Here is a 25,895-nt window from a genome sequence, read left to right as displayed (position 1 = left end):
AATTGAAAAATAAAAGTTTTAAAAAACCTAAGATGTACTACTTCTCATCTAAGCTCAGTAGTTATCCTGACTCCAGTGCCTCCTAGCAGACAAGTAATTGAACTACTCTATGCTATTCTTTAAAAGGCAGATAATGAGTGCCTACCTCATGGGGTTGTTGTGAAGGTTAAGTGAAATATGTATAAGGCATTTCAAAGTGTCAGACACACAGTAAATGCTCCAAAAATTAGTTGTTATCACAGGGGCAAATGAGCGGCAGGTCAGTGGAAGGAATGGACGGCAAACGTCACTAAAGTCAAAATTATGGATGGACGGGCCTCCCTGATGGCGCAGTGGTTGAGAGTCCGCCTGCCGATGCAGGGGACACGGGTTCGTGCCCCGGTCCGGGAAGATCCCACATGCCGCGGAGCGGCTGGGCCCGTGAGCCATGGCCGCTGAGCCTGCGCGTCCGGAGCCTGTGCTCCGCAACGGGAGAGGCCACAGCAGTGAGAGGCCCACATACAGAAAAAAAAAAAAATTATGGAGGGAGAAGAGCAGGTTAAAAAGGAAAAGAAATGAGCCACGATGCTTCTGATACACATGACCCCACCTCCAAAACACTGTCACACAGCACTGAAAAATCACACCTCTACCAGAAAGCAAGCCAGGCCAAAGACTGACATACAGGTTCTGACATCACAGCCATTTCCTTTTTCCTCCTGAATAAAGCATCACAGTGGCCTACTTTCCCCTTTTGGAATTAATGTCCAATAATTGATAAGGACAAAGAAGGGGCCTTCAGCAAATTCTAGAAAATCTGCCAGGGTGTTCCCACTACCCACCAGATGATAGAAGGAACAAATGACTTACAATCCTTTCTGTGGCTCAATCCTAAAATTCTACATCAAATACAGTACCTCCTGTTCACTCTGAATATGTCCTTGGTTAGTGCTATATCCGAATCAGCTTGAGAAGCATGAACAAGGATCTGCAACTTTCTCTAAGCACCTCACCTCTCACACTACATAGGCAATGCCGAAAAGAGTTATTCACCTATCACAGGGCAAACTGCTACCCACCGCCCTATCTCCTTCCAACTCTGGCCTCCACAAAGGGCCCTCATAAAGCAGCACATAGTTTATCCGCACATCCAGGAACCTGGGACTACTGATGTCAGCTCACAGCCTTCTCATCAGCCAGGAGCAAGCAGAATCACAACCAGCCCTGATTCCAGGCTTACTCGACAACCTCCCTACTCTAATCTTATTCCTGAATCTGAGTCAACAGTGGTGATCTCAGTGGCTTCGCAATTCACCCACTTCCTATTGGACCAGGAAATGCTATTACTAACTCACTCCACCCCACTGAAACAAACACACTCAGAATCTAACAGTACCATTCTTTCTAAATCGACCTCCAAAGATCTTGCGTTTACTCATTCATAAGACTATAAATCTTCTGCTGGCAAGAGTTCATTCCCCAGCTTCTATCCACACTATGGCACATTTAAGGGTTAAGTTCAGAGTAAAAGAAGGACTGTGGCATCCATAGAAACACATATACTAACAGCCTGTACATGAAACCTACCTCACTACGTTTAGATAGGAAGTCAGAGGGAAACAATGAAGGTCTGGAGAATGGACTGCCATCCACAGGTGAAAAGAGATACGCAAGCGCCAAAGGAAGTGGTCCTTTGCTTTTAAAGTGCTACTTGGAAAACGGGTCCCTAGCCGTTCCTTGGCAATTTTAAGTGTTCAAGGTTTCAGTAGATCTTCATTTACACAAAGATATGGCCAATGCAGAATAATCCTGGAGAATGACATCTCTTCCGTGTGTGTATGAAATTACAGAGTCAAACATCTATAGTGACCAGGCAAGTAGGCAAAATGAGTGAAACTGGATAAGATTCTTCCCTGCCCCAAGGAAAATAGGCTTGGTCTCATTTTCCTTAAAACATGCAGCCTGTTATTCTTCTACACTTTTGCTTTCTGATAGAGTCATAGGAACAAAGGGGTTCCCCTTCTATGAGAAAAACAACAGTGCAAATGCAAGGCAAAGTGGCAGCTGTCCCCTGTCATCATGATGGGGGACCACAGGGCATGGTGGAGACTGCAGCAAAGTGAAGAGCACACACCCCACCCAAAGGAGGCATCCGCCATTCAGCCGTATCAATAGCTGGCACATGGGAAGTCACGATCAACATTTACAGATTTTTCCCATTTTAAAATGTTGCCTTAAACAACTCAAGCCAGACCAAACATGTCTGTGGACCATCAGCCTGCGATTTCTGGGGTCTGTGTTCATCCTTCTCTGCCTCTCCCACCTGAGCTCCACCCCAGGCCAACACCACATGTTATAATGTCATCTCATGCACCGGGACCAACAATGATGCACGTCTGTATTCTTGATGCACCTCACAGTCCAACTCAGCAGAAGCCTTTCCAGTTCATCAATGAAGGGGGAACCTGGGATACTTTCCCATTTTTTCCAATACTGCGGACCCAGTGTCATCACAGGAGGGCAATATTCATCTACTATCTGGAGACAAAAACTTATGAATCTGCAGAACTCTGCATACTCTGAGATAATCAACCATTGATGATCCTTGTGCATTACATATCCTTGCACGTGAGAATAATACATATGGCATGGTAACCTGGGTGGGGTACAGGTGAGAGAAAAAGAACGTGAGAGGGAAACCAGACATTGCAAACCAGTGGCCCACCAACTGCAACTAAGGTTTACTGAGTGTTTATTATGGGCCAAGCACCGGGTTAAGGACTTTGCTTGCATTATCATTTGTTCCTTGCAATGAAGTAGTACTATCATTATACTTCTTTTAAAAATTGAGACTCAGAAATGACTTGCACAATCTTGCACTGCTAGGTAGCAGGAAAGCCTCAACTTGAACCCAGTCTGCCTGACTCTAAAGCAAGGCCCAACTTTAAGCACAACACTGTACTGCCCCCTTGTGCAGGCAGAGTCTGTGCCCTGGGGATCCAGGGTGACCAGTTCCTTAGGAGGAAGGAGGGAGGGAGGGAGGGGAAAGAAGGCACTTCTCTCTTTCATTCTCTCTCTCTCTGGAGGAAGGAAAGGGGAGAGGGAGGAAGGGACTTCCTCTCCCCCGCCCCCCACCCCAAACACACATACATACACACACACACTCTCACACACACACATACCCCTTAAGAAGTTTTCAGAAGCAGGCTTCTAATCAATTATTTAGAAAGGATCTGATCCTAATGAATGAATGAACCATAACCTATTATAACCTAAAGCAGTGACGTCCTGGGAGGAAAGGTCCTAAAATAATTAGGACCATAGCAATGATAATAGTCTGAAGAGTAATATGGCCAATCACATCAGATAATTTCCTATACTTTTATTTTAAAGGAGACTGAAGTCATGAAACATCAGGAAGCCCAGACAGAAACATCTTTGGCACATTAAGTAAGTTACACGGTCTTAAATGAAACATATTCAGTGCCAGTGATGCGCATGCCATGGGCACCGAGGACACAGGAGTAAGCAGATTTCAACGCCCAGCACCAGGAGAAAGATTATTAATTGCCAGATGGGTAACACTCAGGGGGAATGCAAACACTTGCTATTCTGATAACAAACTATGAAAAATACTCTAATTCAAGAAATCTTCTAGGTCATTTATCAATTTTTCTTTGTTAGTATTCTATCTCATGATGATCAGACATGCAGGTAAGTGGAGTTTGCTGGTAGAACCATCTCTTTTCTTTGGACTTATGTAACAGCAAAATTTTGGTTTCGATTTTTTAAAAATAAACTCATTTTATATTTAGAAATTGGCAAACAAACTGGTATACTCAATCAATAAAACTCCAAATTTCACTATGCAGGCTAAAGAATAGAAACAGTAATAAGAATAGAAATAAGTAACAGAAGTAATATAAATAAGGTTGCCTTACTTCACACCACAGTCCATTAATGAACACATCCCGCTCTTACTTAAACCAGAATCAAACAGCGAATACTTTCTCATTTCATTTTTTAAAAGGGAAAAAACCCAGTAATTAAAAAAATACATGAATTCTAAAGATTCTAAGAACTTCTTAGCTAGCTCATTTTACAGAACAGCCAAGGAGCAATTCAGAAAGTACAATATTCCCCCCACCCCCACCCAAATCATGGAAGTCAGAGCAGGAGAACACCCTCTGAGGAAGGAAAAAGCCATTTCCTCTCCAAAATGTCAATGGCACTGAGACCAGCACTCTAACCAACCAGCAGGAAGGCAAAATCAAATATTATTTCAAACAAGGGGTGAGAAGGGGAGGGGAGGGGAAGTTTGAAACCAGGAAAAATGGATTTATCTGTTGCAAAAGATAAAGACAGGCCACACCAAGAGGGAAAAGCAGGACTGGCTGGTTCTCAGCACACACACTGGAACGTCCCAATCACTCATCTGTTTTCATCATCCTCAGATAAGTTGTCCCTGAAGCAAAGAGCCCGACACTTGAGTTCGGAAAGCAAGGTTATATATAATGTTTAAACAGAAGTTACATTAACTGACCATGCTTGCTTCTGCAGGAAACTGGGTACGAAATGATCTATCACAAAAGGGTGGGAGGAAGGAATTTCTAGAGAAAGAATGAGTCACTTAGAATACCCTTCCTTTAAGAGGTAATATTCACATGATGATTTCTTCCACAGAAACACACACACACACACACACACACACACACGCACCACTGACTACTAAATGTCAATGTATAAAGGACAGCTAATTTTCAACGGGACCAGCTAATAGTTACTAATACATATACAAAACTGCCATCTAGAGGCTGAGCACTGAAACAAAGTCTGTTACATAAGATGATTCTTTTTGGAAAACACACAGTCTTAACACTCACACAATCTCACGAAGACACACAAACAAGTACATGCACACACACCACATACCAAACTAAGAGTATTATTTTAACTTAAAATTAGTACGGTTTCCTTTTGAGACCATAAATTGGAAGGAGGGGCTTAAACCTTTTATCTTGTATAGGAAATGTAGATAAATAATGGGTTATCGCATATATAGTTTGAAAACAGATTCTTCCCCTGGCAGCCCCTTTGCAGATATACACTTAAAGCACCTGTATTCACCCTCAGCTTATAGATGACTTGAAGAGTCATGGCACTATAGGAAAAAGGCATGCCATCAAAATGAAACAAACGGGCTCAAGGAAATACCCTCCAAAGCTATGGTTCACCATTAAGAACAAGGAAGTCCCGGGTTTTAGGGTAGAGCGAAAAACTTCAAAGGAACAACCTCTTCCGACAGAGAACTACCATCAGGGAAGAATATTACAGCATTCCACCTTCAAAATAATCCTGCAAGGTTAGGTATGATTAGCCCCACCTTACAGATGTGGTTAAACCACCAGCCCAGACTCACACAGCTAGTAAAGAAGCAGATCTCAAATTCAAACTTAGGGCTGCCTCGATCTTTTACCAGCATCATGCAGCCTTCTATAAAAATGGACTTGAAATAAGAGTGGTGACTCATTGGAGGGTTGCGGTAGATTATTCAGATTTTCCATTAATCTTTCTAGCCGCCACTATTCTTACCAATCTCCCATTTTCCTGTTTGTTTGTTTTTTTGTCCTACCTATACAGAAATGCAGATTGTGTGTGTACTTGCTCAAATTTTAGTTTAAATATCAACTAACATGATTCAGCTCCTGTAGTCTCTTACACAGTACTTCACCAAAGTCCCGAAGGAAAGAACAAAATAATCTAACTCAAAAATTGCATTACCATAAAAAACAAAATTGAACAACCACATGCACACAGTACTGGATTAAAAGCTGGATAAAATGACGTTATTCTGCCTCTGGGAGCCAATTACCTGAGACAGATATTTAGAATGGAACAGTTATATAAAACATACCTAATTAAACAACCAGCCAACCAATACAAAGAAAAGCTCGTACACTGTGCAAATACACAGTACACGGTGGGACGCGAGGACAGAGTTGACAGTGGGTATGACATGCCGGGCTGGGACTGGTTCAGAAGAAAGCTGTCTCTCTTTACCTATTCGTGGAAAGCTCACAGAAGGAGGACTTTGGATTTGGTTTGCAAGAAAAATCAGATCACTTTTAAGAAGGAAAGTCCATTAGATTCATAATGCTTCATTAAACTTTATATCTCCACGGTCAGCAGAGTCTCCAGTATGTAGTTATGGTTAATAAATGAGGAAGGGAGGGGAGGGGAGAGGGAATGAAAATTCAGGGCATTCTAGTCATGCCGTCATTCTCTGTAAGAGTAGAAGGGTGAAGTCCTTCTGTGTGTTACATCTTCCCTACAGCATTCTGGTCCTCCAAGTTTGCTGGAACGCTCAACATACTAGTATTTATACCTTCAGTTGCAGGAATGTATGTGTATGTGTCTGCCCATTCTACAGTCAAGGGTAAGATCCATGAAGGCAAGGACTATGCTTGTCTTGGTCCCTGTGACACCACTAGCACCCAGTACCCCTGTCATCCTCATAAGTTGTCCTTTGCTGCCCACCTCTGGAGAGTACCAAGGGTGGGAATGGGGCACTCAACACTCTACATAACGTCTTCAAATGTATGGACTTCTGTTGGGGTCAGCTAGTCCTGGAAAACATAAAGCATTCTGATTATTTCCTTTCCCCAAGTACAAACACCACCCCTCAAGAGACTACATTGCTTCAGTGCATCAGAAAGAAGCCTTTTGTTTCTATTATTTTCCATATGGTTTAGTGGTCCCTCCTGGAAGACATTTGGGAGAAAATACACATGTGCACATACATCTGTGAGACATCTCTTAAAGATAAACAAACGCAGAGATGCTGGGAGATGACTACCACCATGATTCTTTAGCTTAAACAAATATTTCCCCTACATTTGCTCATTCATTTCCATAAGTTACTGCACGGTGGAGTTAATTGTTCAAAGTGACTGAAGACAGACATTGGCAAGCATCACACGCCACTACCCCTAACGGCTGCTTTTAGATGAAGTCCCACTTTTACCCAGGAATTTTACACTAAGCTCCCTCAAAAAGAGTTAACACACTTTAAAGAAAAAATGATAAATCTATTCTTTAGTCCCTTAACCAATATAACATATAAACTTTCAAATGTTTGGTTCTATGGTAAGGTAATACAAAGGCACCAAAGAATGCTTCTTTATTAAGGGATAAGAAAGGATGACTTTTTAAAAAGCTAATGAAAGCTTAGGCTGCCGTAAAGAGTATCCAGAATATGGAAGATAATTTACCTGAGAGGGCTGCTTTGTGAAGTGGGGCTCCTTGTCAATTGGATTGTTTAAGGAGTGTGTGTTGGGCCATCCATCTAAAAGGCTGTCGGGGGCCCCTTTTATGGCTGTTTCAGTGAGAAAGGCCCTCTTATTCAATACTGTATTGGTTTGCTAGGGCTGCTGTAAAAAGACCCACAAACTGAGCGGCATAAACAACAGAAGTGTATTATCTCACAGGTCTAGAGGCTAGAAGTTCCTGCTCAAGGTGTCAGCAGATGGGTTCCTTTTGAAGTATGGAAAGGAGAATCTTTTCCATCCCTTTCTCCTAGCTTCTGGTGGTCAGCCAGCAATCTCTGGCATTCTTTGGCTTGAAGACACATCACCCTGATCTCTGCCTTCATGGTCACATGGCATTCTCCCTGTGTACCTGTCTGGCACTGGGTCTGAATTACCCCATTTTATAAGGACACTAGTCATACCAGATTAGGGCCCACCCTAATCACCTCATTCTAACTTAACTACCTCTGCAAAGACCCTATCTCCAAATAATTTTCATTGTCAGATAGTGAAGATTAGAATTTCCACATACGAATTTGGGAGGTACACGACTCAACCCATAACAAGTATCTTCTAGGAAAATAAGAAAATATTCTTCTTTGGAGAATGCTGTAGCAACACCCACAACTACTACAACCCACACATGTTCATTTAAAGCTATGTAATATTCTAAATGCTAGAGTCCTGAAAATGAATTGAAAAACAAAACCAGAAGGGAAATTCAAAGAAGCATCACATTGATTTGATGGACATGATACCTCGGTCTAAGCAATTTTTCAGTTTGGAACTGAAGTCACAAGAATTTCTACTAAGTTTCATTTTTCAATGTTGCAAACAATAAAATTCTCTTCAAAGAAAGCCAAAGGCATGAAGAGCTAAAATGAGCTTGTGCAACATTTGCTCAGAAAAGTCCAGGGGTCTTCAGCATCTTCTTAGGTCTGAACCTCCCCCCAAAACTAGTACTGTGAAAAAGGCAAAAAAAAAAAAGGCAGACACTAGAGAAAAGCGATAGATGAGATGTAATTATGTAGAGTTATACAATTATGTGGAAGTCAATATGGAAGGATGGAGGATACAGAGAAGGGAGTACAGGTCTAGTTTTGTGATGTCAAAGTTGTAAGAGAACTTAGATGTAAGAATTAAAAGTAACGTTCTGAAATGTATTCACGGTATTAAAGAGGATCTTTGACACAAGAAGTTCAAGAACTATAAATCTAAATCCCTAAGCTCTGGATTAACCCTTAATTTGATTTCTAGCTCATTCATGGGTCAGAATCACATCAGTTCTTCCTAGAGGATGGAAATGTCAGGGATTAACCACTTTCCAGCAGGATTTGAGGATTAACAAATTGACGGCAATGCGTTGGGATACAATGAAAACAATCACCTGATAAATGGCACTATTGCTTTGATTTCTTACTTATGCTAGTCTCCTGAGATAAGCAGAAATGAGTGTCATCTTAAGAATAAAAGGTAGGGCCTCCCTGGTGGCGCAGTGGTTGAGAGTCCGCCTGCCGATGCAGGGGATACGGGTTCGTGCCCCGGTCTGGGAGGATCCCATATGCCGCGGAGCGGCTGGGCCCGTGAGCCATGGCCGCTGAGCCTGCGCATCCGGAGCCTGTGCTCCGCAACGGGAGAGGCCACAACAGTGAGAGGCCCGCGTACAGCAAAAAAAAAAAAAAAAAAAAAAAAAAAGAATAAAAGGTAAAAGGTAAAAGAAGAGGTGTACAAAAAATACATAGCATTTGGGCTTCCCTGGTGGCGCAGTGGTTCAGAGTCCGCCTGCCGATGCAGGGGACACAGGTTCGTGCCCTGGTCCGGGAAGATCCCACATGCCACGGAGCGGCTGGGCCCATGAGCCATGGCCGCTGAGCCTGCGCGTCTGGAGCCTGTGCTCCGCAACGGGAGAGGCCACAACAGTGAGAGGCCCGCAAAAAAAAAAAAAATACATAGCATTTATGAAACTATGTGCCCTGTGCTTGGCCTGTGCTCTCTCTGCAGTGCCTCTTTAAACTGTTAGTCACGCAAGGGCTCTCTGAAGGGTACACGGCAGGAAATATGGGAACAGAAGCAAGTGTGCTGCTTTAGTTCACCCACCATTAGTTTACGCACCAAATGCCAATGATTAGAGTGAGAAAGCCCACCTCAGATTTCACAGTCAGCAAGGTGATTGTCAGTGGTGGCCCTGAAATCCAAGTACAGATAGCACTGGGCTTATCACTCGAAATGTTTCTAAAAACCCTGAGTTTTGAGGCAGCAAAGTGCCCTACAATGAGGTCCTACAACCCTCAGTTCAAATCCCACCTGAAACTTGGGTAAGACTCACCCTCTAAACTGTAGATTCCTCCTCAGTACCATGAGATACTTGGAGCACAAGCTACCCTGGGCTGTAGTGAGGATTACATGTGAATTATATGAAATACATGAACAGTGTTCAGCTTCCAGAAAGTGCTCCCTTACTGCTGGTCCCCTCACCCCACCTCCATAGTTAACTAAAAAAGTGGGTTTTATTGCGGTTATCGTTGTTGCTTTTTTTCCTGGTAACCTGTAACAGAGGCTGGTGATCACCTTTACTACTAGCTATATTCTCCTCCACAAGGCTAAGAATTAAGCTCCTTAGTAAAGAAGCCTGAGGGTTTTTTATTTTTGTTTTGTTTTACTGTTGCTTGTTATGTTTCTAATAAGGAAAATGCTTTCATGTGCTCTGAGAAAACTGTACTGCAATATGCCTGCTGTTTAATGTACCAATTCTGACTAAGAATAGAGGATAACAGAAGAGCTTATTCAAAAAGTGGATTTCAAGGTCTCTCTTGCAGAAAGTCAGATTATATAGGTCTGGGGCCTATAGCTGTAGTTCTAACAAGCACCGCTGTGGATGCTGAGAGTGAGTGGTTCTCACCACACAGTAAGAGACACTGATGTCATCAGCTTGCAACACTGACCTCCTAGAACATCACTTCCTAAAGGCTACAGCTTCTGCTACAGAGCAACGTGAAACATCATCACTGAGCCTGAAGGATAAAAGTATTCAACCTTAAAACCACACATCATCACATATTCTAAGTCAAATAATCCACGCTTTAGCATGTATTAATATTTTGATAGAACAAAACATTAACAGATACTACATAATGCTTATCCATGCTACAGTTAACATAATCTGGGAACATTCTAAAACCTCATGCTGTTAAATATAACCATTCCCTCTTTTATTTTCACATATCCTAGGTGCTAAACTTTGCATTTTGCCCCTCTGCCTATCCAGCTCAGCAGGTAGAAGCTGAGAAGTCTGTGGAAGGTTGAAAAGACAGCAGAACAGCTAGCAGCACATCCCCTCCTTGCTAAAGTACGCTAGTGAAAAAGCAAGGTGTAGGAGTCTTCCAGAGAACGGGACTCCGGGCAGAGTTCCCAGGAATGCCTCCCCTGAGTGTGTGGAAATGCCTTTTCCCTCTCACCTCAGTCCCTTCCTGGATGTGGGGGGGAAATGCAGAAAGACACTAAAGAAAATACTGCCAACAGTAACCTAATCTTTGAGACCAAAGACGACAACCTATACAGAAAATGGAGAGAAGGGTTTTCATTGATGTCCTGTGTTATTTTGGGTGATGGCCAGTCAGGTGTGACCACAAAAGGAGACACACAAGGGGCTCAGGCAAACCAAGTTTCTTATATTCACAGGTGTTAGAAACAGGACACTTGGCACACCACACAGGGCCACATGGGAAAGCACCAGCATCATCCAGGAGGCAGAAGTGGTCGGAGGGGAGAGCCTAGACCACGACCTTTGTTAAGAGTTTCTGCAGCAAAGGCAAGGCAGGGATAGGTAAATCGTTTAGGAGTGGTTGGTTTGAATAATTTCACAGGTGCTAATAGGCTGTGGGAGTGGTCCCTATGTGTCTGGTAGAGGAATATTGCCTCCTGGGCTGTTGGAGCCAGTAGAGGTGCTGTGGCTCTGGACCGGAAGTCCACACATCAATGGCGCTCACCACACTGAGCCCTTGGCTGACTCTAAGAACTGGTCGGCCCCGAAAGGGGCAGGCTCTCCCCAGGCAGAAAGCATCACAATACACAGAACATCAAAACTACAAATAAGGGCTTCCCTGGTGGCGCAGTGGTTGGGAGTCCGCCTGCTGATGCAGGGGACACAGGTTCGTGCCCCGGTCCAGGAGGATCCCACGTGCCGCGGAGCGGCTGGGCCCATGAGCCATGGTCGCTGAGCCTGTGCATCCGGAGCCTGTGCTCCGCAATGGGAGAGGCCACAACAGTGAGAGGCCCGCGTACGGCAAAAAACAAACAAACAAACAAACAAACAAAAAGCTACAAATAATACAAGTGTACTATCTACTCCCCTCCTGCTTATTAAGAGGAGATTTAGCAGCCTCATTCTGCACCACAACTGCAGCCCCTCCACGTCATGCCAAGGGAACCAGAGATGATGACCTAGAAGCAATCGACTTCCCAAACCCACTCAGTATGCTGAATGTGACACATTTGCTCTCAGCTTATAATTGGGATGTGCAAAGCTTTTCTGGGCATAATACAGGGGGAAGGTGGTAGGAAGTGTTGGTAAGGGTGGAAATGAGATGGAGGAACCATGGTGAGTTTTAATTGCCCAAAAAGCAACTCTCGGCAACTTCTGGGAAACTTCTGAAGAAGAAAACAATTCAGCTTCAGAAAGAATCATTGACCTCATTTCCAAATTTAACAAGAGCTGCAATGCAGGGCACTGCCCTCACCCAGGCAGTCCTGCAAACAGACGATCATCTCTGGGAACTATTCAGCTGACCAGCATCAAACAACTGGCTCCATTTCCACACAAGCACATCTGCTAATCCACCTTTCATGGATTCCAACAATATGAACTCCAGTAAATTCCATGCTTAGAATAGAAGAGATGCCTACAAGGGCTTAAAGCATCCTGACTCAGGATTGGTTTAAAGTCAAGCATCATCTTAGTTTGAGGCACACTTTTTGCAATCCCCCTTTGCTACCCCAATTCAACCTACCCCACCATACAGCCCTTCTCCACTCCCTTCCCCTCTCACAACCCACACATGGTGAACGATTGGGGTACTCTCTTTTCTTTACAAATGATATTGACTAAATTCTGCATTTAGAGTCTAGCTTTTGAAATATCAAGTCAGGTAAACATGCAGGACATGCTAATTAACAAATAATAAAGGCTAACTGTTGAGCTTTTATTATTTGCCAGTCTGCCAAGTGTTTTATATGCCTTCTCTTCTTGAATCCTGACAATGCTAGGAACCAAGTACTATAACCATCTTCATTTTCCAGAGAATGAAATCAAGGCCCTGCAAGATTAAGTGACTTGCCCAAAGTCACACGGCCACTAAGCACCAAAGCCAAAATTTAGATCTGGGTTGCCTGACTTGAGAGCCAAAGCTGTAATAACTAGACTACTAATGAGACACGGTTAGCTTCCATAAACGTCTGATTTAGGCTAAACAGGCATGCTCTCTCCACGGGTGCTCTAGCAGCCTCAGGGGCCACAACACAGGGACACACCATGCCACAAGAAGGCATTTCAAACTGGCAGCACATGGAGCAGCACAGGCCAGGTGTTACTCGCGCTCCAGATCCTCTAGAGCTGCTGTAAAGTGGCCACAGGTAAACATCCCAGAGAGGGTAGATACTGGCTTGACAAAGTGGTGTAGCTTTTTAAAAAATAAATAAAATAAAGGGGATAAATTAACAGCATTATAGGACAATCATGCTGAGATTTAAGGATCTTTGTGCTAGCACTGCTGATCTTGAATAGACAGCTCAAATAAGCTTAACTCATGGCTTTCATTCAAAGAATTAACCTGTTGCCAAGTAAAGTGTCTCAAAGAACTGGAATGCTGTCAAACTAGCTTAACACCATGAAATGGTACAACTTAATGAGACTGTAAATCTTGAGGAACACAACACAGAGCTCCCTCTCCTAAAACTGATGTCGAAAGCGGTTTGCTTTCTTTCCTGGATGCACACACACAGTGGTAGGCGAAATACTGTAACTAAAAAAAAATTTTGTTTTTGAACATCTTTATTGGAGTATAATTGCTTTACAATGCTGTGTTAGTTTTTGCTGTATAACAAAGTGAATCAGCTATATGTATACATATATCCCCATAACCCCTCCCTCTTGCATCTCCCTCCCTCCCTCCCTCCCACCCTCCCCATCCCACCACTCTAGGTGGTCACAAAGCACCGAGCTGATCTCCCTGTGCTATGCGGCTGCTTCCCACTAGCTATGTATTTTACATTTGGTAGTGTATATATGTCCATGCTACTCTCTCATAAAAGCTTTTTCTTTAATTGATAGAACTTCTTCCACTTTTCCCTTTATTTAACTCCTTTTGAATCGTTACATAAAAATTTTTAAGTAAAAAATCTTAAAGAGGGCTTCCCTGGTGGCGCAGTGGTTGGGAGTCCGCCTGCCAATGCAGGGGACACAGGTTCGTGCCCCGGTCCAGGAAGATCCCACATGCCGTGGAGCGGCTGGGCCTGTGAGCCATGGCCGCTAAGCCTGCGCGTCTGGAGCCTGTGCTCCGCAACGGGAGAGGCCACAACAGTGAGAGGCCCGCGTATCGAAAAAAAAAAAAAAAAAAAATCTTAAAGAGCTGAAACAATCATGCTAAACAGTTTTCTTTAAACATATATTCATCCTCCTGAGACATAACACACATTCTCAAGAAGGGAAGCCCTGACATTAAAATTAAACCAACCAATCAGGGGCTCAGGGCTGAATCTATAGGATGGGGAGGCTATACTGATTCTTGCAAATCAGTAACTGGCCTGAGGTCTATATGGAGAAGGGAAAGAGGAGGGAAAAAACAGAAAGTTTTGAATGAATGGAAAAGAAATCCAAATTCGGCAATGTTTGTTCCTGAGAAAAAGTGTGACAACTACTCACCTGTCTACTGCTTCCACGTCAAAGCAAAACCGCTTCTCAATAGAGTCTGTTTTCCGCCGTGTGCAGGATTTGAGGGTGACTGATTCATCTTCTCCCTGTTGGGAACACACAGACTATCAAGATGAGGCCAGAACTCGGGCCATGCTCCTCTCCAGGACAAACGTGCCACATAAACAGAAGCGAACATTTCATCTTCTCAAACCTGAGTGTTCAAGACCACAGGAGGTGGAAGGTTGGTCATAAACCTTCTCAGACCACAGCCTCATGCAAATAAAGTCTGTAAGCCATGTTTAATACTTAGAGCCCAATGTCTTGAGTACTAATAGATCATGACGGTACAGCATCAACCCATGCTAGGTTAAATTCTTGTTGATATTGGCTTAAATAGGTTGAATTTATAGATTTGATAAGAGTTGAAACAAGATTACCTTGAGGTCTCCTTCCAGCTCTGGACTTCTATGACCTTGGTTCAATGGTCACTTCTCAGGGAAACATTTCTGGACTGGGTCAAACACCCCCAGACATGTTCACATAGCACCATGTACCCCTCCTTCCCTCACAGCACTGATCACAGGTAAGATTTGCTGTTGCTGTAAGTGATGATTCAAATAATGTCTCTCTCCTCATTAGGCTCTAAGCTCCTTGAGGGCATACTGTACTGGGTCTGTTTTTGCTTACCCTTGTGTCCCCAGAGACCAAACAGGCCCTGGAACAGAGTAGGTGTGCAATAAATATGTTTTAACAGCTTTATTGAAGTATAATTTTTAAATGTATAATATATTGCACATATTCAAGCATACAACTTATGAGTCTTGACATCTGTATACATCTGTGAAATCATCACCACAATCAAGGTAGTGAACATTTCCATCAGCCCCAAAGTTTCCTGGTAAGTCCCTTTGTAATCCATCATCCCTCCACCCAGTCCATTCCCAGGCAAACACTGAATCTGTTCTCTGTCATCACAAATTAGTTTGCATATTCTGTAACTTTATACAAATGGAATGCTCTTTTACGTCTGACTTTTTTCACTCAGCATAATTCATTTGCGATTCACTCATGTTGTACAAATCAAGTTTATTTCTTTTTGCAAATGATATGACCAATAAGGGGTTAATATTCAAAATATAAAAACAGCTCATGCAACTCAACAACAAAAAAGCAAACACCCCAATTAAAAACTGGACAGATGACCTGAATAGACATTTTTCCAAAGAGGAAACGCAGATGGCCAACAGGCACATGAAAAGACGCTCAACATCACTCAACATCAGAGAAACACAAATCAAAACCACAGTGAGATATCACCCCACTCCTGTCAGAAAGGCTATGATCAAAAAGACCACAAATAACAAATGTTAGTGAGGATGTAGAGAAAAGGGAACCCTTGTACACTGTTGGTGGGAATGTAAATTGGTGCAGCCACTGCATAAAACTGTAAGGAGGTTCCTCAAAAAACTAAAAATAGAACTATCATATGATCCAGCAATTACACCCCTAAGTATATATCCAAAGAAAATGAAACATTAATTCAAAAAGATATATGAACCCCAATGTTCATAGCATTATTTACAATTGCCAAGATATGAAAGCAAGCTAAGTGTCCATCAACAGATGAATGGATAAAGAAGTAGTGGTGTACAATGTTCACTGCAGCTCTGTTTACAAGAGCCAGGACATGGAAGCAACCTAAGTGTCCATTGACAGATGAATGGATAAAGAAGATTTGGCACATATATACAATGGAATATTACTCAGCCATGAAAAGAAACGAAATTGAGTTATTTGTAGTGAGGTGGATGGACCTAGAGTCTGTCATACAGAGTGAAGTAAGTCAGAAAGAGAAAAACAAATATCGTATGCTAACACATATATATGGAATCTAAAAAAAAAAAGAAAAGGTTCTGAAGAACCTAGGGGCAGGATAGGAATAAAGACACATGTAGAGAATGGACTTGAGGACACGGGGAGGGGGAAGGGTAAGCTGGGACAAAGTGAGAGAGGGGCATGGACATGTATACACTACCAAATGTAAAACAGATAGCTAGAGGGAAGCAGCCGCATAGCACAGGGAGATCAGCTCAGTGCTTTGTGACCACCTAGAGGGGTGGGATAGGGAGGGTGGGAGGAAGACACAAGAGGGAGGGGATATGGGGATATATGTATATGTATAGCTGATTCACTTTGTTATACAGCAGAAACTAACACACCATTGTAAAGCAATTATACTCCAATAAAGATGTTAAAAAAAAAAGTAGTGGTGTACGTACACACACACACACACACACACACACACACTGGAATGCTACCCAGCCATTAAAAAAGAAACTTTGCCATTTGCAACAACATGGATGGACTTGGAGGGTATTGTGCTCGGTGAAATAAGTCAGAAAGAGAAAAACAAATACTGTATAATATCACTTATCTGTAGAATCTAAAAAATAAAACAAATGTGAATAGAACAAAAAAGAAATAGACTCATGGACACAGAAAACAAACTAGTGGTTATCAGTGGGGATAGAGAAGGAGGGAGGGGCAAGATAGGGATAGGGATTAAGAGGTACAAACTACTATGTATAAAATAAACTACAAGGATATATTGTACAGCACAGGGAACATAGCCAATATTTTATAATAACTATAAATGGAGTATAATTTTTTAAAATTGTGAATCACTATGTTTTACACCTGAAACTTAGGTAATATTGTAAATCAACTATACGTCAATAAAAAAATAAAAATTAAACATTAAAACAAAAAAGGCAATTTTTAAAATCCATCGTACAAAAAAAAAGAGCTTATTTCTTTTTATTGCTGGGTAGTATTCCATTGTACAAATGGAATGCAACAGTTTTATCACACAACACTAATTTATTGTCTAAAAACACAGAGGTTTCTGCCCCTGGTTTCTTCTCTTCCTGTCACGTAGGAATTTTTTAGGGTTCCTTTTTCTCCTATATCTGCCAATCTTTCTTCCTAAACTAGGGGGGAAGTTAGCAAACTTGCCTAGTTTGTTGAATAATAGGAAATGTGACTACATATGGTAAAACTTAACCACCCACTAATATCAGAATAGCACACAAAACACAGCAGACCTAGGAAGAGACAGTTTATATTCACAAGTCTTACATCTATTGTCTTTTACTGAATGGCTAAGATTAATTTCTCAGATTGAGAATTGCTCCTTCTGCAACACGTAAATGTATGACTGGAAATGCCCAAACATATGGACTTCTGACCATGTTAATGTCTAACTCTATTTCTGATTTAATGGCGTTGGACTACCTCTCACTCTGAAAGCTTAGGGGGAGGTATCCCTGAGAAATAGGAGAAAACAGGGGAACTATAAAAGATTGTCAAATATAAGCAGAAATAAGAAGATAAGACGCTGTTCCCAAGAAGACCATTCCATATCAAGAAAAAATCTATAAAGGTCTGTTCAAGTACTCGTGGTTAAAAAAACAGGGGATGGAGATAACAATCACTTAAACAAATAAATGAAGAGTTACAACCATAACAAACACTACAATAAAAGAGGCAAGCTGTGCTACAAACGCCTACATTAAGGGGATGTGACCTCGGCAGGAAGGTCGGCAAAGGCTTTCTTGGGCTGAGACCCAAAGATCCACAGGAGATAAAACCAGGAGCACAGACCAGGGGTGGAGAACAGCAGGTGGAAAGGCCCTGTAGTGGGGGTCCATGGAGCCCTGGAGGAACTGAAGGGAAGCCAGTGTGTCTGGAATCCCTGTGCAAGAGGGAAACTGGGCTGAGAGAGGGCTTGAGGGAAGCAGGGACCAGATCATGCAGACTGTGGTCTGTATACTGTGAGCAGTGGGAACATATGAAGGGTTTCAAGCCAGGAAAGGGACGGGGTCAGCTCTGGGCTGCTCCAGGGCTCCCACAGAGAGCACCCTCATCTCACAGGATAGAACGCGGGGAACTGTCTTTCACCACACACAGGCCTTGTCTCCAAAAGGATGCAGAAAATCCGCTCACATCTCCTGGACTGAAGCTAAGAGAAAAGCAGGTACTTTCAAAGGAAAATAATCCAAATGAAAGGGACAGGGAAGGAGAGACAGGGTGGACAAAGAGCGTGTTAGGAAAAGAAAACACCCTATATTCTACATTAAATCTGCCGCCAGCTCCTAGGAGAGCTTTGTACAAGCACACATACAATGACATCACATGATTCTCCTGTATAAATAGAGAAGACATCACCTCTGGACAGCCAGTCTTCACATTTCCTCACCCTGAGGATGAGGAAACAGAATGGCGTCATGGAAAACTATTATTTTACACATATACAGTATTATTCTTTTATTGTGATGATGAACCTCAGAATCAGGAGATGTAGGCTCCAGAATCAGGGTTTGAGCACTGGTTCAAAGTAACTCTTTCAACATACATCCTTAGAAATCATTCTCTCTCTCCGACCCACAATCTCCTCTTTTGTAAAGTAAGAAAAATGGATAAAACAGGATGATAAAGGACAATATTTTAGAAAAATATAAAACAAAATCTAAATATAAGTAATTATTACTAGAAAAATTATTTCATATAATATCAAGCTCCTAATATGGCAGCCTCTATTATGTGTCAGGCTCAGTCCCAAGAAGTTTACATACACTAATGCATATAAGCCTCTTAACAACTCAGTGAGGCGTTTCCTATTATCCCACTAAAGTCTAAGGAGTCCCAAACACACACCATAATTCGTCTGCCCTTCACTTTCAGCGTGGTAAGAAAGGAGTAGAGAAAATACAACAGAGTTCTTCACTCCAGGTTTAGGAAAGCACAAGATAAATGGTCCCAAAATAAAGACTGTGAGAGAATAACTCAGTGAATCTGATTTCCAGAAGGACTAGGAGTTAGAAAAGGACTATGACTTGACCCAAGAAAGGCAGACCTAACTCTATTTCCATTTCATGAATAATAAGGAACTCCTATTAACGGAGATTTTTAATACTCCTTCTAACTCTGTAATTTCTCTATGTTTTGATATTTTCACATATCTGCTTCCCTGAGATTATTTATAAGTCAACTCTACCACTAACAAGACACATAAAAAGAGCCTTGGCTAGGGCTTCCCTGGTGGCGCAGTGGTTGAGAGTCTGCCTGCCGATGCAGGAGATGCGGGTTCGTGCCCCGGTCTGGGAAGATCCCACATGCCGCGGAGCGGCTGGGCCCATGAGCCATGGCCGCTGAGCCTGTGCATCCGGAGCCTGTGCTCCGCAACGGGAGAGGCCACAACAGTGAGAGGCCCGCGTACCGCAAAAAAAAAAAAAAAAAAAAAAAAAAAGAGCCTTGGCTTTTTTTGCCTTGATACAGGGAAGGACAGAGATGCTGATCAACTCCTGCATTGTGGTCTAAGAGAAAGAAAGCCAGGAAGAAAAACTGGAAGTGGCAGAGAGCAAGGGGACAGCATGGGGGAGTAGCTAACAGTAATGACAACAGCGTCACATCACTGACCTGGGCAGTCCAACCTCAGGGCCAGTGCTCTTAGCCTCTACACTGTAATGCCCGCACATATGCAAACCCAACAGGATGCACAAAAATTTGCCACAGAGAAGAGGGCCAGGGTTGGAATACTTACAGAGGACTACTTTATCAACAGATTAGACACAGACGAAAAATTATTTAAACTAAAGATAGAACAAAAGAAATTATCCAGAACGGAGTCCAGAGATTCAAAGAAATGCAACATATAAATACTTTTGTTAAAAAATATTTAAATATCTCCAGAAGGAGATACTAAATAACAGAAAGAATGGGGAGAGGGGCAAAATTCAAAATGATAATTGGTGAGAATTTTCCAAAGTTACTGAAAGACACCAATCCTCAAATCCAGAAAGGCCAAAATGCCTAAGCACAATAGATTGGGGGAAAAAAGAAAAAAATTCACAGAAAGGATTATCATAATGAAATGTAGAATACCAAAAAAAAAAAAAGAAGAAGATATTATGAGGAGCCAGAGAGAAAAGACAGATCACCTAAAAAGAAAACGCAGACAGACAGAGTGCTCCCAGAGGAAAGGAGAACCACTGGGGCACAGCAAGGAGCTCCCAGCAGTGGGGACCCTGCAGATGCAGCCTGACTATCTCCTCCAAGGACGGCCACGAGAATATCTTCCATCCCACATGCTCTTCAATGCAATGTGACTTTGATACTCCCTTCATCAAGAGGCAGGGCCTATGTCCTCTCACACTGAAACTGGGTGGGCTTTTTTATGACTGTTTCAACCAACACATGGGGCCAACCTAAGGCAATATGACTTCTAAGCCTCGGTCATTAAAAGGTTTTGCAGGGTCTGCTTTTGTTGCTGGAATATTCACTCTTGAATCCTTTAGCTGCCCTGAGGCTGCCATGCTGTGAGGAAACCCAGAATAGCCCACGTAGAGAGGCCAGAGGACAGGCCCTGAGACTATACAGAGCAAGAGGGAAAGAAGGAAGAGAATGGGAGAGGAGGTCAGGAGAAAGGAAGAGAGCTATATCTGACCAGCCCAGAGCTGCTTCAGACCCTTATGATCCAGCTCCAGTCATTATCTGATTGAAACAGCATAAGAAACCCTTAGCCCAAACCATCTATCCAAATGCTCCGCAAAGACCTTACCCACAGAAACTGTAGGAAATACTAAAATGACTGGTGTTGTTTTCAAAGTTGCTACATTTTTGGGAGACCTGTTACACAGCAACAGATAATTGGGACATCTAAGCTGCCAACTGGCAGCCCTCTGGGTGTTGGGTGAGAGTGACAAGAATCAGTTTCACAGGATGAGGTCATCCAAGAATTTCTAGCATCTAAACACATTATACACACTTAACACTGTATATATGTGAAATACAAAAAGCTTTCTTAATTGCAGCTGCCAATGTAACTTAGTGCTCAAAATAATCATCTTGTTTTATTTACTTTTTCAGGTGCCATGCCTCCTGGAACTACTGTATAAAAATTAAGAAAATTACAGTGAAAATTGGAGGTGTTACTTCAAACATGCATTATACTCATCATATGTTAACCAAGCACATCAAGCATGAAATTTAAAAGTGAACTCACCCCCTTTCCTCCTGACTTTTGGTCAAATGGTACCATGGTGATTTGTTTGGAATCCCGTTGATATGTACAGTAGTGCTTCACCCAGGAAGTTCCAAAATGACCTGCAAGGTAATATTCCCCATAAAACATCTCTACACGTCCACTGCATGCTGGAAAAACACACAACCAGTAACTCACAATGCTCACCTATCCTTAAACTGTTTCTAGGAGCGATATACTCTCCACACCAGCTAGACGTGAACAGGCAGAAATCTGATTCCACAAGGTGGAAATGGAACCGACCCAGGGCTTTCCCCAAGGACCAAGGAAGACTGTTTGCCACTAAATGCTGCATCCGATGGGTCTTAAAATATAAGGGAAGTAGAGGTTCCCTGGGGAAATTAATTCACTTTCCCATATTATCAATCTCCAACTGAAGTTTCCTTTCTCTCCCCTGACAGGAGTAAGATGACTGAGAAGGAACACAGAAAAGCCCCTCAAAGTGCTTGTCACCGTTCCCATCTGGTGTGATGGCTTCATGCTTCCCACCCAGCTGTTCTGCGACCATGTGCACCCACGTACAGGGGTTCTGACCTACTTCCAAACCCCTAATTTTTACTTTAGCAGAACTCAAGAAGATCTGAAAAGCAGACAAGGAAAACCCAGAGACACCAGACATGTGGAACAGAAGTAACTGTAAATGCTCAAATGTAATCTAAGGAGTTTGTCCCTCAAAATTATCCCTCAGGAAAGAGGTAGATGCCCTACAGACAAATCCTGACAGTATCTGATTTTATCAGGTGCCTGGCCAATTACCTTATTTCAAACAACAAAGTACTGTTAGAGAAAGAAGGCATGATTGGCATTATTAGCCTGCAAGGACCTCAATCAATATGAGTTCAGGATGCTTATAGAGATCACATAGCAGATATGATTAAAAAACAATAATGACAACATGAAAACAGATTTAGCAGACATTTAATAATTATTTTTCAGGGTATGAATGCCCATTGCAAGTGTTGGATGTCACTTAGTATACTTAAAAAGCAACAGAGTGTCTACATTGGAGCATCAAGGACAAATGAAAACACCAACCATTCAACTGTGGTTCTGTGGCTTAGACAATAAATTCCAGTGACAGCACAACACAAAGATTTCAAAAGTGCTGTATCTTGGACACTTTGAGCATCATAATAAACAAGGACAGTAATGGATTTAGCCTAATGAACAAAATGGGAACTCTGAAGTCCATACTGACAGTAGAAAGATGGATGGATAGACAGATGAAAGAAAGAAAGGAGAGAGAGAGAAAGAGAGAAAGAAAGAAAGGGAGGGAGGGAGTAAGGAAGGAAGGAAGGAAGAAAAGGAGAGAAGGAGGGAGGTAGAAAGGGGGAGGACGCTTCCTTATAGCACACCGAAAGGCAACTAATAAATGTGGAGGGAGTGGCAGAGCTGCAAAATCACCATTTTGCAACCATCACAGTAAAGGTCAGTCCAGGCCAGGATTGTCAATGGATGCTAACTCTATGGGAGGCGAAGTCTGATGAGGGAAGGGCACGGTCTTAAGGTGTCCGCCCCACAGACCGCTTATCAGTTACAAGGGAAAGAAACAGTGACAGCACAGTGGGGAAAGCAGAAAGTACCTTGACTGGGTGATCAAAATCAACAAGACCACGGAGGGCAGAGGAACATCCTTTGGTCCGGATGTGGTACCCAGGAAAAACACAGCATTACTTATGTAGGATTTGACCAGGGATGCATGACCTGAATCTCATCATGAGGAAACATCAGACACACCCTCAATGAACAAAATTCTATACAAGAACTGGCCGATATTCTTCAAAAACGTCTATGTCATCAGAGGAACTGTTCTAGGGTAAAGGAGACTAAAGTCGTCATATGACAACTAAATGCTGTACAAGCTCCTGTACTGGAGGAAAACAAAATGCTCTATAAGGGCATCACTGGGACAAGACAAAATGGGAATATGAAATATTGTTTAGATGAAATATCTTATCAATGTTAAATTTCCTGGATATGTAACTGTGGTTACATAAATGAACGTTTTGAGAAAATACACACTGAAGTCAAGAAGCATGGTATATGCAACCTGTTCTCAAACGGTTCAGAAAAAATTATAATGTGTGTGTGTGTGTGACTGTGATATGCACACACACCCATACAGAGAGAGAAAGAATGATCTAACTGGAAAAATGGTAAAAATGCGTGAATCTGGGTAAAGGTCATATGGTCGTTCTTTATACTATTCTTGCAACTTTCTGTAAGTTTGAAACTACTTCAAAATAATAAGTTACAAAAACTTCCAAATTAAAAAAAAAAGCTGTATTCTAATGATATGCTCTGGACCACTGTGTTGGAGAATCAAAATATGGTTCTAATGATAATCAAGACATTAATGTTGAAAAAACACATGAAGTGTTTGAATAAAATTGTACAATGTCATGTGAGTGCTTATACTGACTTTACACGTAAGTGACCAATATTAATAAATTACGTGTTATAAGTGGACACTGAACTGTATTTTTATAGTCCTAAAAATTTTTATTTTCAAGTTGACTTAAAACTTTTGGGGGTGGTCTTCTCATTGGCCAAAGAAGATAAGACCATATATTCAGGTATAACACACAACTAAAGTAGCTTCTGTTTTTTACAAGCCTTAGCAAGCTCATACCTGCAAGAATAAGGGACACAAAACTCTCATCACAACCGATGCTCCAACCTCCAACCCCATTACTACACCTTTGTCACCAGGGAACAATTTTAAGTCCAAGGAAATTTTTGAGTAATCACTGAAACTGAGTGTTTTGTTCCATTAGGAAGCAGATAGGAGTGAAGATATTTAACAAATCCTAAATCAACAGTGCCCAGCCAGAAAGCACAGGTGGGAGACTACAAGAAGAGCTACCCATTAAAGAAAAACAATGCACTTTCTTTAATCTCTAGCACCGCACGCGTGAATTAAGTCTGGGAGTGCAATAGCCCAGTGCACGAATCTGAGTCATCGTTGAAAACACTGGGTTAGCAGCACCTGGCATTTCTTTTATTGACGTCATATGGGCAAGTCAATGGCTCTTCTTCCTGGCTCTTGAAGTGAGCTTTTGTTTCTACTTTTCCTAAAATTTAAGTGTTGGAACGACAGGGGTTGAGGAGAAGAGAGAAAGGGCCTAAGTCATGATTGTTTGGGCCTTGCTGAAACAAGTCTCAAATGAAAACAACATCACCAACTATTAAGTCTACCGAAGGATATGACAATAAGGCCCAGCCAGCCAGACCTTTCCAAGGCCTCTACACCAAGGGTATGGTATATAAAGCTATACTGAAGGTACAGGGACCTCAAGAGTAGAGTGACACCAGGGAGAGAAGTGGCACCGCAGAGCCTCAATGAATTCCATGTTGCGAGGAAATTCCCAGTTACAAAGGAAACATAACACATCACTGGGAGGTAGACAAGACCTTGTGGACAGCATCTCTCCCCTAGGAAACCTAACTATAAAATCACTCTCCTTCATCAAAATACGTACTCCAGGCCAGGCACTACTGGATACACCCCCCAGCTCCTGGGAAAAAGGCATGAGTACACCCACACTGCTGGCCAACCCAGCACTCACGTTTCTCCTGGACGTAGAGGTACCCTTCCATGGTGTAGGGACTGATGGTCTTGTGGTCGAGGGGATTCTCTTTCATCTTCTTCATCAGGGATTCCACTTCTGACCTGGTGCCTTCAAAGCGATTTCTTGTCTAGGGTGAAAGGAATTTTATTCAAATCAAAGAAATGAAACCCTGTTCCCATCTCTAGCACTTCAGAACATCAACCTACAGAATTCTTAGATCTAAAACCAGGTAAGGAACATTCAGCAATCTAGGAATCAGGCAAAAAAGTTGCCTTTTAAGAAATATACTTTGGCCTTAAAGCCCTATGTCAGAATGACTCTCAAACTCTAGGGACCATCAAAATCACCTGGGGAACCAGCAGGAAATGCAAATGACCAGTTCTCACCCCGAAAGATAAGTTTAGCGCCTCTCAACCCAGACATGCGCATTTAAACAAGCATCCCAGGCCACTCTGACTCAGATGGTCCACAGCAGGGTACGCCCTCCACCTCCCTCCAGGACAGAGATGCTCTTTCTCCAGCTGTTTGCTGATGGCTCCCTCCTCAAATGGAGCTGCTTCACTTAAGGTTACCCCTCCCCCAGGGCACCCTGCACCCAGCAACTAGGCGAAGCCAGGGGCCACAGGGGCAGGGTCAAGGGACCATCCCAGCTCCAGGGGGCCCAGGGCATCGGCTGAGTCCTCACCACTCAGCTTCTCCTCCGGCAGGGCCTGCTGCCCTCACTCTGTCACAGGTGCTCCTGCCAACACTGCCTCCCGGGGACCTGCTCTGTATAAATCTCCACTTCAGAGTCTGCCTTCTGAGGGACCCGGCCCAAGGGAAGCCATGCTTTGTGACAGCTCATCCAAGACCCTGCAAATTCCTGTTCTCTGAGGCACTGCAGAGCACCATGAGGCGGCAAGCTCAGGCTTCTGAAAGCGTGCAGTCCAACCCGCACGGACATACTTGGGTTTATTTGGACACAGGATCATCCAGAGACAAAGACAACATGCAGATTAAAGTGGCCCCATCACACAGGGAAGAAGGGG

The 25,895-nt window shown here is 42.7% G+C and overlaps 1 protein-coding gene across 3 annotated transcripts in view; it reads right to left on the bottom strand.

Moving 5' to 3' along the window:
* ARHGAP26 (Rho GTPase activating protein 26) overlaps positions 1 to 25,895 on the bottom strand; it is a 494,532-nt gene that overhangs the window by 322,920 nt on the left and 145,717 nt on the right. For all 3 annotated transcript variants that reach the window (XM_060093555.1, XM_060093556.1, XM_060093557.1), the window contains 3 exons: positions 24,865 to 24,994; positions 21,257 to 21,357; positions 14,203 to 14,297 (listed from right to left, as the gene is read on the bottom strand). In XM_060093555.1, the coding sequence (XP_059949538.1) occupies positions 14,203 to 14,297; positions 21,257 to 21,357; positions 24,865 to 24,994 (326 nt within the window). The remainder of the gene's footprint in view (positions 1 to 14,202; positions 14,298 to 21,256; positions 21,358 to 24,864; positions 24,995 to 25,895) is intronic.

This window comes from Mesoplodon densirostris, chromosome 3, assembly GCF_025265405.1.
Source record: "Mesoplodon densirostris isolate mMesDen1 chromosome 3, mMesDen1 primary haplotype, whole genome shotgun sequence".
Taxonomy (NCBI): Eukaryota; Metazoa; Chordata; class Mammalia; order Artiodactyla; family Ziphiidae; genus Mesoplodon; species Mesoplodon densirostris.
Note: the sequence above shows the minus strand (reverse complement) of the source record. Positions and strands in the feature narration are given on the sequence as shown.